The 18379-nt window shown below is 51.8% G+C and overlaps 1 protein-coding gene across 1 annotated transcript in view; it reads right to left on the bottom strand.

The window, feature by feature from the left end:
• PIK3CD (phosphatidylinositol-4,5-bisphosphate 3-kinase catalytic subunit delta) overlaps positions 1–18379 on the bottom strand; it is a 60102-nt gene that overhangs the window by 6877 nt on the left and 34846 nt on the right. The window contains 9 exon segments of the mRNA XM_031664256.1: positions 275–405; positions 500–596; positions 1596–1817; positions 2906–2995; positions 3417–3566; positions 3907–4086; positions 4443–4672; positions 4752–4980; positions 9691–9863. Coding sequence (XP_031520116.1) covers positions 275–405; positions 500–596; positions 1596–1817; positions 2906–2995; positions 3417–3566; positions 3907–4086; positions 4443–4672; positions 4752–4980; positions 9691–9831 — 1470 coding nt within the window. The 5' untranslated portion in view covers positions 9832–9863.

The raw sequence follows: 18379 nt of genomic DNA, 5'->3' as shown, positions 1-18379 counted from the left end.
GGGGCGCTGTCCTGTGCATGGAGGCATATCCACGGCAGCTCTGGCCTCCACCCACGAGATGCCAAGAGCGTCCCTCCCAGCAGCTGTGACAACCAAAAATGTCATCAGACTGCGCAGCGTCCCTGCAGGCAAAATGGCCCCTGGGAAGACCCCAGATATGCCTGGTAGCCCAGCCCCAACGTGGCCAGGGAGCACTCTCTGAAGAGCTCCAGGAGCAGGGCCAGGAGAGCTCCCCGTCAGCCCCTCAGCCTCACGTGGTGGGGCCCCCACTGACCTTCTCCAGGGCGGGATAGTACACGGGGTGCGGGGCCACCTCAGGCAGGCAGATGAGCAGGGCGGCGGCGCTATCCGTGTTGGGGTTACTACGCACAGTGCCTGTGGGGTTCAGCAGCTCGCCCTTCTCATCTGAACACAGGGGCAGAGGAAGTTGTAGAGGGGAGACCAGCATTTCTGGGACCCTCACATTCCCAATGCCTCTCCCTCCCGGGCCTGGGCCGACCTGGGACGGAGGGCCACATGTAGAGACAGCGTTCCCCAGTCTTAAGCTGGTCCTTGTAGTCAAACAGCATGAGGTTGGCCCAGGCAATGGGGCAGTCCTGCAGGAGGACAGGGCAGGTGAGGACAGCCACTCAGGGGCCTCTAGACCCAACTTCGCTGCCCTCCCCTGGCACCCCACCCGAGAAGACCCAGAGCCCAGCTAAGGTCTCCCCACCAGACCCCTGGGAGACCCTGCTTGGGGAAGGAGAGGAGCCGCTTTTTCCTCTTTCCTCTGAGGGCTCCAGAGGTGAAGCCAGCCGACATCTGCTGCCCCCTCCTGTTCCCACCCTCACCCCTACTCAGGTGTTTTTTTTTTTTTTTTGAGATGGAGTCTTGCTCTGTCACCCAGGCTGGAGTGTAGTGGCCGGATCTCAGCTCACTGCAACCTCCGCCTCCTGGGTTCAAGCAATTCTCATGCCTCAGCCTCCCAAGTAGGCATGCACCACCACGCCTGGCTAATTTTTTTGTATATTTAGTAGAGACGGGTTTCATCATATTGGCCAGGCTGGTCTCAAACTCCTGACCTTGTGAGCCACCCGCCTTGGCCTCCCAGAGTGCTGGGATTACAGGTATGAGCCACCACGCCCAGCCCTCCTGGCTTCTTGAGAAATCCCCAAACAGACGGCACAGCCCGGAGGCCAGCCCAACCCAGCTCAGCTCGGAGTGAATCAGCCCCAAGGGGAGCCACATCCTGGGACCATGACTCAGCACCCAGCCACTGTGCCTCCAGGCCAGCCACTGAGTCAGGCTTTTCTGCTCCAGGGATGACACTGTGCTTGTCCTTCCATGCCAGGGCACTACCTGCAGGTTCCTGCAGGACCACAGCCCAGGCCAGATATTCTGAGGCAGCATGCATAGGAGCCCAGGAGCCCAGAGTGTCCCTCGAGCAGGGCTGGTGGCCAGACTGGGGTGGACGAGGAGGCTGGGGTCCCCAAGCAATCCCAGGACTCCCATCCCCAGGCTGTGTGCTTGCCGGGAGGAGAGTGGTGAGTGGCCCAGCAAGGGGCTGCGCTGGCTCCCCGGGGCCTGCACCCCTCCCCGCCGGCCCCGGGACCCACCGCCTTCTTGGACTTCTTCTTGGTGGAGCGGGCCTTCTTGGCTTTCTCGATCACGGCGTACAGCGCAAAGCAGAGACGGGCCATGCGGGGCAGGTCGCAGATGTTGATGTCGAACTCCAGCCGCTGCTTCCACACAGGTTCCGAGCACACGCTCACCTCTGAGCTGGACACCGTCTTACACAGCATCTCGTTGCCGTGGAAAAGCCCTGCCTGCACCACCAGCTGTAGAAGGTGCCAGGATGAGGGATGAGGGATGAGGGATGAGGGGTGAGGGGTGAGGAGGCCCAGCCCCTCTCCCCTCCCCTTAAGGAGGTGTCAATCTCCCCGTTGCATGTCCTCAGGTGGGTCTGAACTCTACTTCCCATGCAAAGGAAGGTGGTGCAGCACAGGGAAGGCCTGAGGGGCACGCGTGGCCCTGGGGTGAGGGAGGATACCATGGGCTAGGCACGGGTGCCCTTGGCTCAGCTCCCCCAACTCTGGGGACCTCGGGGCATGTCCATTCCCCACTCCAGGCTTCAGTTTCCCCATCAGGGATCCGCAACTCCAGGGACCCTTGCTCTAACATCCTAGGGCTCCCCGGACTTCTCAGATTCCTAGGAGCCCATGTGGGTGGGGAAGGACTTTTCTTGCCACCTGATGTCTGGCCCCCTCCAATTCCATCTGACACCACCACCCTGGAAGTCCCTCTGATCCCATCCCCCTCGATTCCTGCCAGAGGAACCCAGACCTGCCCTGCTTATACAGTTTCCCCAGTGAAACACGCTCCAGGCAGGAGAGCCAACCTGAGGACTCAGGTATCGTGTCCTGCAAATAGGACAATAAAACCCATGCCTGCAGGCTGTTGTGATGGAGTGTGTGAAAGTGTGAAGACAACAGGGAGGTGGGCTCGGCCCCCGGGGTTGAGGCAGGTGCAGCCCTCACAGGCTGCAGGCACCGTCCTGGTGTCTCCAGGGAGCGCCACAGCCCCCAGCCCAGCTGGACCCAGCCCCTCTTCCATGCCTGGCCCCTCCCCCAGCTCTGCAGTCCCAGATCCCTGGGCTGAACCTGGCCCCACAACCTCCACCAAAGCCAAATACCCAGAACCCTGCTTGGCCCACGTTTCTACGAATCGGCCTCCAGGGCCAGCTGGCCCGCCCCCCTTCCCACTTCCTGTTTTCAAGCCGCTCACAGCGCCCCAGGCAGGGATGCTGGGTAATGTGGTCAGGTGGCTTTCATGTGATCCCCCTCCTTCCTCTGCTGCCCCTCCGGGATACAGCCACTTTGTTGGTGCAAAAAAACAGTGTCTCCCCCACCTATCCCAGGAGCCCCACCTTCATCCGCTCGTCGGCATTCACTTTGCTGCCCTGGATGAGCTCGATGCAGAACGGCTGCTCCAGGGACCACAGGGACACAGAGGAGGGCTGGGGGTCGGGGAGGCAGGGCTGTTAACACGGCTCAAAGAACAGCTTGTCTCCCTGGTCGATGGTGAGGCCCGTGACCACTCGGGGGCAGATGAGAGGGTCACAGGTTTGCGGCCAGGCTTGGGCCTGTCCACAATGCTATCCTTTACCAGAAAGCCATGCGGGCTTCCCAGGGGGGCCCAACACCCCTGAGCTCTGCAGAGAAGGGCAGCCGGTGAGCCAGGCATGGGGCTGCCCCCCACCCACAGCGGTCCCACAGGCTCCCGGCCCAGGACGCTGGTCAGCTGTGTTGGCTTCCCCAGCTCAAAGCCCCAGCCCTCCAGACCAAGGGCCCCTGGACCCATGGCCAGTAGCACCTGGACTTGAACGCCAGGCGGGAAGAAGGGGTGGCTCGGAGGGGAGGCGGAAGGCACCATCTCACCTTCTTTGCAGGAATGGGAGGCGGCTTGGCACGTGGTTTCTGGACCTGGGGGGCAGGGTTGCTCTGCTCATCCCGCATGGCGAGGATGGAGGAGGAATGGACCATGGTCAGGTGAGGGGTCAGCCCACTGTGCAGGCAGCTGCAGATGTACTGAGACGGGGCGCAGGGTGAGCGGCCGGTGGGGCGGCCCCAACCACTCCCTGGACACCAGGATTCCCAGGACCCCCCAAGCTGCCCACTGCCTGTCCCAGGCCTTGGGGGAGGGGAGGACTTCCTGCTGGTCTTTCCTGCCCCACCTCCACCTCCCGAAGACGGAGCCCCTCCTTGTGCTCTCAGAGAGGGCCAGCCCTACCAGGGGATGCTCTGGTGGTGACCCAAAGGCCTGGCTCAGCAGGCTCAAGATGCGCCCAAATGTCAGCTCCCCAACTCCCACCCAGGACCCGTCCAGGGCGGCGGGAGCCCAGAGTGCAGCGGGCCTCAGCGGCCTCACCTGGAACTGGCAGAGCGGGTAGCTGCCGTACAGGTACTCATGCCTGCCGTTCACCTGCAGCGTGTAGTCTTCCGGCTGCTCCACCAGCGGCTGCCGGAACACCGTGGCCTTCTTCCGCAGGGCACAGGCCATCAGCGCCAGCGGCACGTCCTTGGTGGACACCTGGAAGGTGAAGCTCTCCTGTGGGGAGGAGGGAGGTGAGTCCGCTGCCCTCGAGGCCCCCGGGGTTCTGGGGCACAGGGCAGGGTTGCCTATTTGCCCCCAAGGACAGGGTCTGGGGAGTTCACGGACGACACTGGGAAATATTTGTTCAAAGAATGAACTGATGCCCAAAGCCCCGCACCACTGGGTCATCCTGCCACGTCGAGCTTGCCTGGGGGGACGTTCAGCTGAGCCCCACACATGCACAGACACCTGGCAAACACCATCTGATGCCACTGGGGGAGGGGGGCCTGCGGATGACTGAGGAGTTTCATGGAGGAAGTGCTCCCCATGGACAGAGCAGCCTGGATGCCGCAGGCTACGAACGGGCTCACCTCGCTGCCCTCAAACTTGACGTTGACCAGGAGGGCCCGGTTTGGGAGCCGCAGGGTGCCAGGCCCCCAGGTTCGAGCCGAGGGCTCCAGCTGCAGGGGAAAGCTGTACTGCAACCAGGCCTCCCAGCCCAGCTGCTGCCGGCGGGCGGCCGCCTCCTCGCAGAACTGGCACATCTTGGCACGAAAGTCGTTCACTTCTGGGTCGCACAAGGAGTCAAACTCATGGAGGCCTGTGGGGCGGGGAGGGCTGGGTCAGCGGGCAGGGCAGGCAGGGCCAGCCCGGCCACACGGCCCACCCGGCAGGGCTACCTTTGCCGATGAGGAGGCTGATCTGCGAGTTGATGAGCTTCTTCACGCGGTCGCCCTCGCGGGCCACCAGGCGCAGGACGGGCAGGAAGGGCTGCACGTCGCACAGACGCCGTTGCTCATCCTCCAGCTCCTGCTGCTCCGCCGTCTGGTTGATGCAGGTGAACACATAGGCCTCGGGGCCACTGAGCATGTGGAAGAGTGGCTCATACTGGGCGCGGTGCCACAGCAGCTGGGGGGACAGTCACTGGTAAGCCCCTCCACCCAAGGCAGCCACTGGGAGGTGGGAGGCTGAGGGTGGATGGAGAGCTGGCCTCCAGCCTGGGGGGTCCAAACCTCCCAGAGGGCAGAGGCAACCCCAAGATCTGTGCTCTCTGCAGCCCCCCGGGTGCTGATCATGGGTGGACAGGCTTCTCCACTGCTGCCCTTCTGTGGGGGCAGCTGGGAGGTGCTGAGATCTGGGGCTGGCACCACGTCCCACAGGCTTCCCTCCCAGAGCGCAGGACTACCCTAGGTCACTCCAGAGATGGGTGCCATGACCTTCACGCAGCCCAGCTAACTATCCTGGGGTTCTTCACCTATTTATTTTATTTTTGAGATGGAGTCCCACTCTGTCGCCCAGGCTGGAGTGCAGTGGCACAATCTTGGCTCACTGCAACCTCTGCTTCCCAGGTTCAAGTGATTCTCTTGCCTCAGCCTCCCGAATAGCTGGGATTATAGGCAGGCACCACCATGCCTGGCTAAATTTTTTGTATTTCTTTTTAGTAGAGATGGGGTTTCACTGTGTTGGCCAGGCTGGTCTCAAACTCCTGACGTCAGGTGATCCACCCGCCTCGGCCTCCCAAAGTGCTGGGATTACGGCTATGAGCCACCGCGCCTGACAACCCTGATTTTTAAATGTTGGTAACGAACTCAAAAATATTTAACACAGCAAGGGGGCCCAAAGAGAATTCTCCATGGAGTGTGTGCCCTGGGGTGACGGGCCTCCAGCTCTCCCAAGCAACAAGCAGTTGAAAGGTGTTCACTGAGTCACAAAGATGAGAAAGGAGGGAAGTTCCCAGTGTTCCTACCAAGGGCAACGGCTAACTATGGTCTGTCAAGCAGTGGGATGGTGCCAAGCTGTGACAGTCTAGGGACCGTCTAGCAGCTCTATGTGCTGGCCTAGAGGGGTCCAAGGTGTGTCATTAAGTGAGGGGAAAACCCCAAGATCTAGAGCAGCAGGTGTGAGTCAAGCCCATTTCCATTAAAACACAAAACAGGCCGGGCGCGGTGGCTCACACCTGTAATCCCAGCACTTTGGGAGGCCGAGACGGGCGGATCACAAAGTCAGGAGATCGAGACCATCCTGGCTAACATGGTGAAACCCCGTCTCTACTAAAAAATACAAAAAAACTAGCTGGGCGAGGTGGCAGGTGCCTGTAGTCCCAGCTACTCAGGGGGCTGAGGCAGGAGAATGACGTAAACCTGGGAGGCGGAGCTTGTAGTGAGCCAGTGAGCTGAGATCCAGCCACTGCACTCTAGCCTGGGCGACAGAGCAAGACTCCGTCTCAAAAAAAAAAAGAAAAACCAAAAAACACACAAAAACCCTAATAAACATACTGATTAACATAGGCCAGGGGTTAGCAAACCACCCTTTTCCTGGTCAAATCCACCTGCTACCTGGTTAACCCCACAAAGCCACGCCCCTTCATTTACATATCACCCAGGGCTGCTCCTGTCCTGTGGTGGCAGGACTGAATCATCACAACAGATAACAGAGCCAGCCAGCTAAAATATTTACTATCTGGCCCCTGGGGATAAATACAAATATGAAGAATCGGGACCAAATCGAGATGTATATGCTATGCCTCTGCACTGTTTGCATTTTAATAACCCACAGGCACAGCTCTGTAAGTGGAAAAATAAGACTAATTTAAAATGACCTCTAGGTCAGGTGCGGTGGCTCACTCCTGTAATCCCAGCACTTTGGGAGGCTGAGATGGGAGGATCACTTGAGCACAGGAGATCACGGCCAGCCTGGGCAACATAATAAGACTCCATCTCTACAAAAAATAAAAAAATTAGCTGGTTATGGTGGCATGCACCTGTAGTCCCAGCTACTCAGGAGGCTGAGGTGGGGGAATCATTTGAGCCCAGGAGGTTGAGGCTGCCGTGAGCTGTGATCACGCCACTGCACTACAGCCCGGATGACAGAGCAAGACCCTGTCTCAAAAAAAAAAAAAAAAAAAGTATAAAAATAAAAAACTAAAATGATACCTGTAGCTTGGGCAACATGGCAAGTCCTACTGCTACAAAAATAAATAAATAAATAAAATTAGCCAGGCGTGGTGGTGTATGCCTGTAGTCCCAGCTACTCAGCAGGCTAAGATGGGAAGATCGCTTGAGCCCAGGAGGTCGAGGCTGCAGAGGAGCTAGGATTACACCACTGCATTCCAGCCTGGGTAACAAAGTGAGATCCTTCTCAAGCAAAATAAAATACAATGGTATCTATATAAAGTTAATAACGTGAATAAGATGTTATATCGTTAACTCAGAAAAAAAAAGATATGAAAGGTCATAATCAGAATTATCACAAAAAACACTGTACATAGAGAAGAAAACAGGCAATAGCCAAAGTATTCACTGTGGTTGTCTCATATGGCTGGATCAGAGGTAATTTTTTTCTTTTTTCCACTTTTTCTTCTTTTCCTACATTTTATTTTTTATTTGTGTTCGTTTTTGTTTATTTATTTATGTATTTTACAGACGGGGTTTCACTCTGTCACTCAGGCTGGAGTGCAGTGGCGGATCATGGCTCACTGCAGCCTCAAACTCCCAGGCTCAAGTGATCCTCCTGCCTCAGCCTCCTGAGTAGCTAGGATTACAGGCACACGCCACCACACAGGCTAATTTTTTTTTTTTTTTTTTTTTTGAGATATTGTTTTGCTCTTGTTGCCCAGGCTGGAATGCAATGGCCTGATCTCGGTTCACTGCAACCTCCACCTCCCAGGTTCAAGTAATTCTCCTGCCTCAGCCTCCTGAGTAGCTGGGATTACAGGCATCCACCACCATGCCTGGCTAATTTTTTGTATTTTTAGTAGAGATGGGGATTCACCATGTTGGCCAGGATGGTCTCAAACTCCTGACCTCAGGTGACCTACCCGCCTCCACCTCCCAAAGTGCTGATAAGAGACGTGAGCCACCATGCTTGGCCCTGGCTAATTTTTTTATTTTTTATTTTCTGTAGAGGCAGGGTTTTGCCATGTTGCCCAGGCTGGTCTTGAACTCCTGGGCTCAAGCAATTCTCCTGCCTTAGCCTCCAAAAGTTCTGGGATTACAGGCATGAGCCACTATGCCCAGCCTTTTCCGAAATTGTAATGTGTCCATATTATTCTTCCAATGGAAGGAAAAAGACACTTAATTTTTAAAGACATCTCCCAGGAAGAGAAGAAGAAAAAACTCTCAAAGATGATCCATTACTTCTTTCATTTGTTTTCCCTGCTCCCAATTATAGCTTTTAAAATTCTGGGATAAGGGCCAGGTGCAATGGCTCACGGCTGTAATCCCAGCACTTTGGGAGGCCGAGGCGGGCAGATCACTTGACGTCAGGAGTTTGAGACCAGCCTGGCCATCATAGTGAAATCCCGTTTCTACTAAAAATACAAAAATCAGCTGGGCGTGGTGGCACGTGCCTGTAGTCCCAGCTACTTGGGAGGCTGAAGCAGGAAAATCGCTTGAACCCGGGAGGCAGAGGTTGGTTGCAGTGAGCCGAGATTGCACCACCGCACTCCATCCTGGGCAACAGAGTGAAACCCTGTCTCAAAAAATAAAAATAAAATAAAATTCTGGGATAAGGTCCTGCCCTCCCACAGCCTAATGCATGATCCCTCAAGTCCCATGCTCAGTAAGGGGCACAAGCCCTTTTGGTCACAAGACAATATTCACCAAATATCGTCCACATATTTTATCCTTTGACTCAGTAGTCCATCCTGAAGAGTATTCAACAAACCAAAATCTGTTTCCAAAGATGTTGTTTACAATTAGCCTATACTCCCAGCTACTCGGGAGGCTGAGGCAGGAGAATGGCGTGAACCCAGGAGGCGGAGCTTGCAGTGAGCCGAGATCGCACCACTGCACTCCAGCCTGGGCAACAGAGCAAGACTCCATCTTAAAAAAAAAAAAAAGATGTTGTTTACTATGGCACCAGCTTTAAAGACAAAAGACCTGTAAACCACTTAGGCAGCCTTAGGATGGAGTGTGGTTTCAAATATGATGGCACATTCTAGCCTGGGCAACATGGTGAAACCCCATCTCTATAAAAAATACAAAAAAATAAATAAATTAGCTGGGTGTGATGGCACGTGCCTGTAGTCCCAGCTACTCAGGAGGCTGAGGCACGAGAATTGCTTGAGCCTGGGAGGCGGAGGTTGCAGTCAGCTGAGATCATGCCACTGCACTCCAGCCTGGGTGATAGAGTGAGACCATCTCAAAAACAAAAACAAAAACAAAAAACACCATTATTGGCTGGGCGCGGTGGCTCACGCCTGTAATCTCAGCACTTTGGGAGGCCCAGGCGGGAGGATCACCTGCGGTCGGGAGTTTGAGGCCAGCCTGACCAACATGGAGAAACCCCGTTTCTACTAAAAATACAAAATTAGCCGGGCATGATGGCGCATGCCTGTAATCCCAGCTACTCAGGAGGCTGAGGTGGAAGAATCGCTTGAACCCAGGAATTGGAGGTTGCGGTGAGCCGAGATTGCGCCATTGCACACCAGCTTGGGCAATAAGAGCGAAACTCCGTCTCAAAAAACACACACACACACAAAAACCCCATTTATCTTTTAAAATTCTCATCTGAGGATCCCAAGTCTGAAAAGCAATGCATCTGTCCGTCTGTCTGTCCGTCTGTCTGTCTCTCTCTCTCTCTGAGCACCAAGGTCTGAGGACCAGATGGAGGCTGTACCTGCTTGATGGTGCTGAGGTTGGCATTGCGGGACACAGGGAAGTTCAGGTAGACCCCTGTGGGCAGCAGGAAGTCAACCACGACGCTCTGATTCTCCTCCTTGGTCCAGAATTCCATGGGGCAGTCCACCCCAGGGGGCATCCTGCGTTGTTACTTTCCAGATGCCAGTGGTCCTAAAAATGAAGAAATGGCAAAATGAGCTACCTCAGCTGGGCTGGGTGAGGCCTTTGGAAGGGACTCTCTGGAAAACAGTGGGGTCCCCGGATGGCAGGAAGCTCAGCAGTGAGTTCCCGACCTGCGGGCACAAAAAGCTCGCCTCTCTCAGGGCCTCGTCCTGCCCAGGGTGGCTTGTGGCTCCTACCACTCCGGGCCATGGCCCCAGCTGCCTCTTCTCCCAGGCAGACACTGCATGTCCTCCCCACAGCAGCACTCGCAGCAAACCATCTTTCCTCAGGAACATACACATCCACGAAACCCAGTCATGGCTACCAGCTGGCACAGAAGGGAGACGGCAGGACAGCTGGTCAGGGACCCTGAGACCTGAGAGGCTGAAGGCTGCAGTTCTTAGAAATACATTTTTATTGACTGATTGATTGATTGATTGATTGAGCCGGAGTCTTGCTCTGTCACCCAGGCTGTAGTGCAGTGGCACTACCTGGGCTCACTGCAATCTCTGCCTCCTGGTTCCAGAGATTCTCCTGCCTCAGCCTCCCAAGTAGCTGGAATTACAGGCATATGTTACCACATCTGGGTAATTTTTATACTTTTGTAGAGACAAGGTTTCACCATGTCGGCCAGACTGGTCTTGAACTCCTGACTTCAAGTGATCCGCCTACCTCAGCCGCCCAAAGTTCTGGGATCACAGGCGTGAGCCACCATACCCAGCTGTGAAATAGTTTTTTTTTTGAAACAGGATCTCAATTTGTTGTGCCAACTGGAGTACAGTGGTGCCATCATAGCTCACTGTAACAGAAATTCCTAGGTTCAAGCGATGTTCCCATCTCACCCTCCCAAGTAGCTGGGCCTACGGGTGCGCACCACTAAACCTGGCTAATTTTTAAATGTTTTGTAGAGACAGTCTCACTATATTGCCCAGGCTGGTCTTGAACTCCTGGGTTCAAGGGATCTTCTCACTCTGACCTTCCAAAGTACTGGGATTACAGGCATAAGCCACCACACCCAGCCTCTTTGAAACTTTCTGACCAGAAACCAAAAGGCTTAAAAATGGCTTTGGTCATCTAATAATTGGTTAAAATATTCCAATCAGGCCGGGCGCAGTGGCTCATGCCTGTAATCCCAGCACTTTGGGAGGCCCAGGCAGGCAGATCACCTAAGGTCATGAGTTCAAGACCAGCCTGACCAATATGATGAAACCCTGTCTCTACTAAAAATATAAAAATTAGCCGGGCATGGTGGTGCGTGCCTGTAATCCTAGCTACCCAGGAGGCTGACACAGGAGAATCGCTTCAACCCAGGAGTCAGAGGTTGCAGTGAGCCGAGATCATACCACTGCACTCCAGCCTAGGCAACAAGAGTGAAACTCCGTCTCAAAAAAAATATATATTTCATACCAAACCCTCCAGTCATACCCACCCCCAGTAACAAAATGTTACAAACACAAAGGACCTGGTGAACCCCCTCTTCCAGGTCCCCTTCTCCCTTCCCCACCTCTAGCCTACTCCACTGCAGGTTAGCAGTACCTGGAGTCTGATTATCATTTCCATACATCTTTTTCATTTTGTTTTGTTGAAACAGAGTCTTGCTCTGTAGCCCAGACTGGAGTGCAGTGGCACAATCTCAGCTCTTGGGCTCAAGTGATTCTCCTGCCTCAGCCTCCCAAGTAGCTAGGATTACAGGCACCTGCCACCACGTCCAACTAATTTTTTTTTTTTTTTTTTTGAGACAGAGTCTCGCTCTGTTGCCCAGGCTGGAGTGCAGTGGCGCGATCTCAGCTCACTGCAAGCTCCGCCTCCCAGGTTCACACCATTCTCCTGCCTCAGCCTCCGAGTAGCTGGGACTACAGGCGCCCACCACCACGCCTGGCTAATGTTTTGTATTTTTAGTAGAGACAGGGTTTCACCATGTTGGCCAGGATGGTCTCAAACTCCTGACCTCAAGTGATCCACCTGCCTTGGGCTCCCAAAGTGCTGGGATGACAGGCATGAGCTATTGGGCCCGGCCTCCATGCATGTTTTTATATTTTTATTATACCAACATGTATCCACATCCAATTCCCGGTACTACTGTGTGCTTTAACTCTGCATACGGTCAGGCATGGTGGCTTACACCTGCAGTTCCAGCACTTTGGGAGGCTGACACAGGCAGATGACTTGAGGCCAGGAGTTTGAGACCAGCCTGGCCAACATGGCAAAATCCTGTCTCTACTAAAAATACAAAAATTAGCTGGGTGCGGTGGTCCATGCCTGTAATCCCAGCTACTCGGGAGGCTGAGGCATGAGAATCGCTTGAACCCATCCAGGAGGCAGAGGTTGCAGTGAGCAGAGATTGTGCCACTGCACTCCAGCCTGGATGACGGAGTAAGACTCTGTCTCAAACAAACAAACAAACAAAAAGTCTGCATGTACACACAGTGTCTTCTGCGACCTGCTTTGGTCACTAACTGTGCTTTTTTTTTTTTTTTTTGAGATGGAGTCTCGCTCTGTTGCCCAGGCTGGAGTGCAGTGGAGGGATCTTGGCTCACTGCAAGCTCTGCCTCCCAGGTTCACACCATTCTCCTGCCTCAGCCTCCCGAGTAGCTGGGACTACAGGTGCCCGCCACCACACCAGCTAATTTTTGTATTTTTTAGTAGAGACAGGGGTTGCACGGTGTTAGCCAGGATGGTCTTAATATCCTGACCTCGTGATCCGCCTGCCTCGGCCTCCCAAAGTGCTGGGATTACAGGCGTGAGCCACCACACCCGGCCCTTTTTTTTTTTTTTGAGATGGAGTCTCGCTCTGTCACCCAGGCTGGAGTGCAGTGGCACGGTCTCAGCTCACTGCAAGCTCTGCCTCCCGGGTTCACACCATTCTCCTGCCTCAGTCTCTCGAGTAGCTGGGACTACAGGCACCTGCCACCACACCGGCTAATTTTTTGATATTTTTAGTAGAGATGGGGTTTCACTGTGTTAGCCAGGATGGTCTCGATCTCCTGACCTCATGATCTGCCTGCTTTGACCTCCCAAAGTTCTGGGATTACAGGTGTGAGCCACCACACCCGACCCTCACTGTGCTGTTCTTTAGATTTACCCAGGGAGACACACGTGGCTTTAGTTCATTTGTTTTATCTCTTGCACAATATTTCATTGTGTAAAGAAGCCACAATTAGAAGAGATCATGTCCTTTGCAAGAACATGGATGGAGCTGGAGGCCATTATCCTCAGCCAACTAATGTAGTAACAGAAAACCAAACACCATATGTTCTCACCTATAAGTGGGAGCTAAATGATGAGAACACATAGACACACAGAGGGGAACAGCACACACTGGGGCCTGAGGGTGGAGGGTGGGAGTCGGGAGAGGATCAGAAAGAATAACTCACAGGTACTAGGCTTAATACCTGGGTGATGACATAATCTGTATGACAAATCCGCATGCCACAAATTTACCTATATAACAAACCTGCAAGGTACCCCTGAACTTAAAAGTTACATGAAAAAAAAGGAAAAATGTAACACTCAAGAAAAAAAAAAAAAAAGAAAAGAAACCACAATTTATTTACCCTCTCTCTTGTTGATGAAGATGAAGGCTGGTTTCTACTTCTCTTGGTTACTTTTTTTTTGAGACGGAGTCTCGCTCTGTCGCCCAGGCTGGAGTGCAGTGGCCGGATCTCAGCTCACTGCAAGCTCCGCCTCCTGGGTTCACGCCGTTCTCCTGCCTCAGCCTCCCGAGTAGCTGGGACTACAGGCAGCCGCCACCTTCCCCGGCTAGTTTTTTGTGTTTTTTTTTTAGTAGAGACGGGGTTTCACCGTGTTAGCCAGGATGGTCTCGATCTCCTGACCTCGTGATCCGCCCGCCTCGGCCTCCCAAAGTGCTGGGATTACAGGCTTGAGCCACCGCGCCCGGCCGACTCTTGGTTACTTTTAACGATGCTACCATGTATGTTCTTGAATACATCGCCCTGTGTTCATCTGAGAGTGCTGAGTGTTGCCCAAGAAAAAGACAACGGGAACCACATATGTAATGTCCAGCTTACCAGAAGCCATTTTAAAAAGAGTGAAAAGGCTGGGCTCAAGGTGGCTCATGCCTGTCATCCCAGTGCTTTGGGAGGCCAAGGTAGGAGGATCACTTAAGGCCAGGAGTTAGAGACTAGCCTGGGCAACATAGTGAGAGTCCATCTCTACAAAAAAAAAAAATTAAAAATTAGCCAAGCATGGTGGAGCGTGCCTGTAGCCCCAGCTACTCGGAAGCTGAGGTGGAAGGCTCACTTGAGCCTGGGAGTTTGAGATGCCATGATGGCTCACTGCACACCAGCTTGGCAACACAGCAAGATCATGTCTCAAAAAAAGAAAAAAAAAAAAAAGGAAAAAGAAAAAGAAATTTAAAAAAAAAAGAGTGAAAAGGCACAGATAAAATGAAGCTTCATTATGTATTTTATTTAACCCAATATATCCAAAAGATAGTCATTTTAACACATAATCAATAGAGAAAATTACTAACGAGATATTTTGACATTTATTTTGGTATCGAGTCTTTGAAATCTGGTGTGCGTTTTAAATTTGGAGTGTAGTGCAATTTCATTTCTAGATTATCTATCATCAGAAATACTTGATCTGAGTGTAGATTTTATACAATCTACAGGTTCACAGACCCGGGTTGTTTTCTTTTTTTTTTTTCTTTTCTGTTGAGACAGGGTCTCACTCTGTTGCCCAGGCTGGAGTACAGTGGCCCAATCGTAGCTCACTGAACACTCCAACTCCTGGGCTCAAGCGATCCTCCAGCCTCAGCCTCCTGAGTAGGTGGGACTACAAGCTTGCGCCACCATGCCCTGCTAAATTTTTTTTTTTTGATACAGGGTCTTGCTATGTTGCCCAGGTTGGTCTCAAACTCCTGGGCTCAAGTGATCCTCCCACCTCGGCCTCTCTTAAGTGCTGGCATTACAGGTGTGAGCTCCTAGCCAGATCCAGTTTGTTCTAAACACACTTAAGGCTGGGCGCAGTGGTTCATGCCTGTAATCCCAGCACTTTGGGAGGCCAAAGCAGGTGGATTGCTTGAGTTTGAGACCAGCCTGAGCAACATGGCAAAACTGTCTCTACCAAAAATAGAAAAAAAAAAAAATCTAATAAACGAACCATACAGCAATTTTAAATTAAATTAAATGTTTTAAAATTCCATTCCTCACACTACCCACATTTCAAGTCTCAAGAGTCACATGTGGCATCACCTATGATAGGTATAACCACATCATTAACTTTACTAAATATCACCGCATTGTCCCTGAGATGGTGGTGCCTGTCAGCAATCCCAGAACCGTGGTAGGGTGATCAATCTCTAGATCTTCGTCAATACTTGGTATTGTCAAATTTACTCCTTTTTGCCAATCTGATGCGAATGAAATTATCTCTTGTTTTAATTTGCATTTCCCTGATTTTCCATAAAACCTTTATTTTCTGCAAATAGCCTACTTACTATAACCTTGGCCCATTTTCCTGCGGGGTTACTTATTTTTTTTAATGGTTTATAGGATTTCTTTATATATTCTAGATTCCATTCCTTTGTTGACTGAATGAGTGGGAAATATTTTCTAATGAGTCACTTTTTTGCTTTGCTTATGGTGTGTTTTTGGTGATTAGAAGGTTTTTTGTTGTTGCTGTTTTGTTTTGTTTTGTTTTGTTTTAGGAGACAGAGTCTCACTCTGTCATCCAGGCTGGAGTGCAGTGGCACAATCACAGCTCACTGCAGCCTCAACCTCCTGGGCTCAGGTGGTCCTCCCAACCTCAGGCTCCCAAGTAGCTGGGACTACAGGCATGTGCCACTACACCCCATTTTTTTTTTTTTTTTTTGTATTTTTAACAGAGACTTTTTAAAAATATATGTTTTTAGTAGGGACTAGTCCCAAACTCAAGTCATCCACTGGCCTCAGTCTCCCAACGTGCTGGCATTACAAGCATGAGCCATCACGCCCAGCCTGGTGAGTATAAGTTTTTATTGTTGATGCAGTCAAATTATCAATCTTTGTCTTTATGATTTATGATTTTTATTCTCTAAGAAAAGACTTCTCTACTTAAAGATCACATTCTCTTGGATTTAAAAGACTTGTAAAAATAGTTGAAAAGAAATATTTGGTTTAAGGCAGGTGTTCTTTGGGTGGCAGCACTGGCTGGGCCCAGGCCTCACCATCAGCTGGACCCCAGCTGCCCTGAGGAGCGAGAGCTGCACATCTCTAGGCGCTGCCACTGCTGATCACCACTTCCTCTGATTGCAAAACCACATCCTACTTTGGGTTCCTCTTGCTGAGAATGGCCAGACCAAAGTCTTCCTTTGTTTCAAAACTTGGGGGATCGGCTGGGCGTGGTGGCTCACGCCTGTAATCCCAGCACTTTGGGAGGCTGAGGCAGGTGGATCACTTTCAGCTCAGGCGTTGGTGACCAGCCTGCGAAACATGGCAAAACCCTGTCTCTACACAAAATATAAAAATTAGCCGGGCATGGTGGCTCACGCCTGTAGTCCCAGCTACTAGGGAGGCTGAGGCTGGAGGATTGCTTGAGCCAGGGAAGTGGAGGTTGCAGTTAGCTGAGATCGTGCCACTGCACTCCAGCCTGGGCAACAGAGTGAACCCCTGTCTCAAAAACAAAACGAAACAAAAAAACGACTTGGGAGAGAGTCAGGAATCCTGGAGAATCCACTTAGGATATGAAATGGGCTTTGACCATGCTTGGAAAGTCAGGGGCAGCTTTGGCCACTCAGTCTGGTGAGGCCCAAGATGAACACATGAGGCATGAGCTCCCAGGGACTCCAACCCACAGCCTGGGTTCCAGGAAAATACACCCCTCACTCTCCTGCCTCTTAGCACTCTGGAAATGAAGTCTTCAACTACATCTTACCTAAATGGGATATAGGGAAATACTTTCACAGAAAACCTCATTCCTAATAGAGAAAGTCTTAGACTGGTCTGCACAGGACATCAAATGCCAGGTCCTGTCACCACTGAGACAGGACAGGAGAAAGTGGAAGTGCCTTCCCTCTCTCTGGGCCAAGAACCTCTCTCTAGCACAGTGGCCAACCAGCCCTGACTCTTCCCTGAATGAAGCCCAGAACCATAGCTCTCCAGTATATATGGGACAGAGATGCCAGTGAGTACAGGGACTTCGGAAATGTCCCAAGAATGCAAACCAGAACAACCACTTTGGAAAACCGTTTGGCAGTATCTACTAAAGTTGAACATGCCTATGCCCTAGGACCCAGCAATTCCACTCCTAAGTATACACTCCAGAGAAATGCAAATACATGTATATTTATCAAAAGGCACAGGCAAGAGTGTCTATGGCATCACTATTCATGATGGCTCCGAAGTGGAAACTTCCCAAATGCACATCAACAGAATGGGGAATGGCAAAATAATGTGTGGCACTCTTTCTGAGCAGAATGTTATATAGCAATGAGAATGAACAGTCTACAAGTCCACACAACAGTATCAATGACTCTTACACACATAAAGCTGGGCAAAAGAAGCTGCCCACAAAAAAAAATATGTGCTCATGATTCCAGCTGTACAAAGAAACAAACAGAGGCAGAATTAATAAATCTATGGTGGCAAAAGAAGAAATAGGGGTTACCCCAGGTTTGGGGGAGAGTGACTAGAAGGGCGCATGGGAGGCTCCTGGGTGCTGGTAACTTTATGTTTTTTTTTTTTTTTTTTTTTTTAATCTGGGAGCTGGGGACTTTTCAAAAACTCAACACACTCAGTCCCAGTGGTTCTGATAAGCTGACTTCACTCCTAGCTACCTGGATAGCCTGAGACTCAGACACAGCCAATCAGGGGCCTGAGTTTGCCCGGGCCATGGGGATTGGCTTGGAGGTGGGAATGAGACTTAGGCCCAGCCAATCACTGCATGTTATCTCCCTGACTATAGGGTTCCATATGACTATTAAGTCAGTCCAATGGGTTTTGACATCTAGGCTTCTCTGGGACTTCTTCTTGGGGTAGCAGAAATGACGGACTGTCTACCTAGAGCTGCTAGCAACTGTTTGCTGTCTTTAGGGGCAGAACCTGAGAAGAGACCAACACAGAGGAAAGGGGGGCTAAAGCAGACAGTACAAGCCTGGGTCCTGAGGACGAACTTTGATTCCCTGGATCCAGCCATGCCTGAAGCTAGAGTCTATCCCTGGACTCTTCAGTCTCATCAGCCAATAAACCCCCTCTGCCTTTTTTCTTTTTTAACTTACAGCAGTTTGAGCTGAGTTTTCGGCCGCTTACAGCTAAAAACATCTATTTTCATTACTGCAGCTGCACTTCCATTTTTAGAAACTTCTAGTGTTCAAAAAGTTCTTTCCCTGACCGGGCACGGTGGCTCATGCCTGTAATCCCAGCACTTTGAGAGGCCGAGGCAGGTGGATCACTTGAAGTCAGGAGTTCGAGACCAGCCTGATCAACATGGTGAAATCCTGTCTGTACCAAAAATATAAAAATTAGCCGGGTGTGGTGGCATATGCCTGTAATCCCAGCTACTCGGGAGGCTGAGGCAGGAAAATC

The sequence above is a fragment of the Papio anubis genome, chromosome 1 (genome assembly GCF_008728515.1).
Source record: "Papio anubis isolate 15944 chromosome 1, Panubis1.0, whole genome shotgun sequence".
NCBI lineage: Eukaryota > Metazoa > Chordata > Mammalia > Primates > Cercopithecidae > Papio > Papio anubis.
The sequence above is the reverse complement of the archived record's forward strand: the minus strand, read 5'-3'. Positions and strand labels throughout refer to the sequence as shown.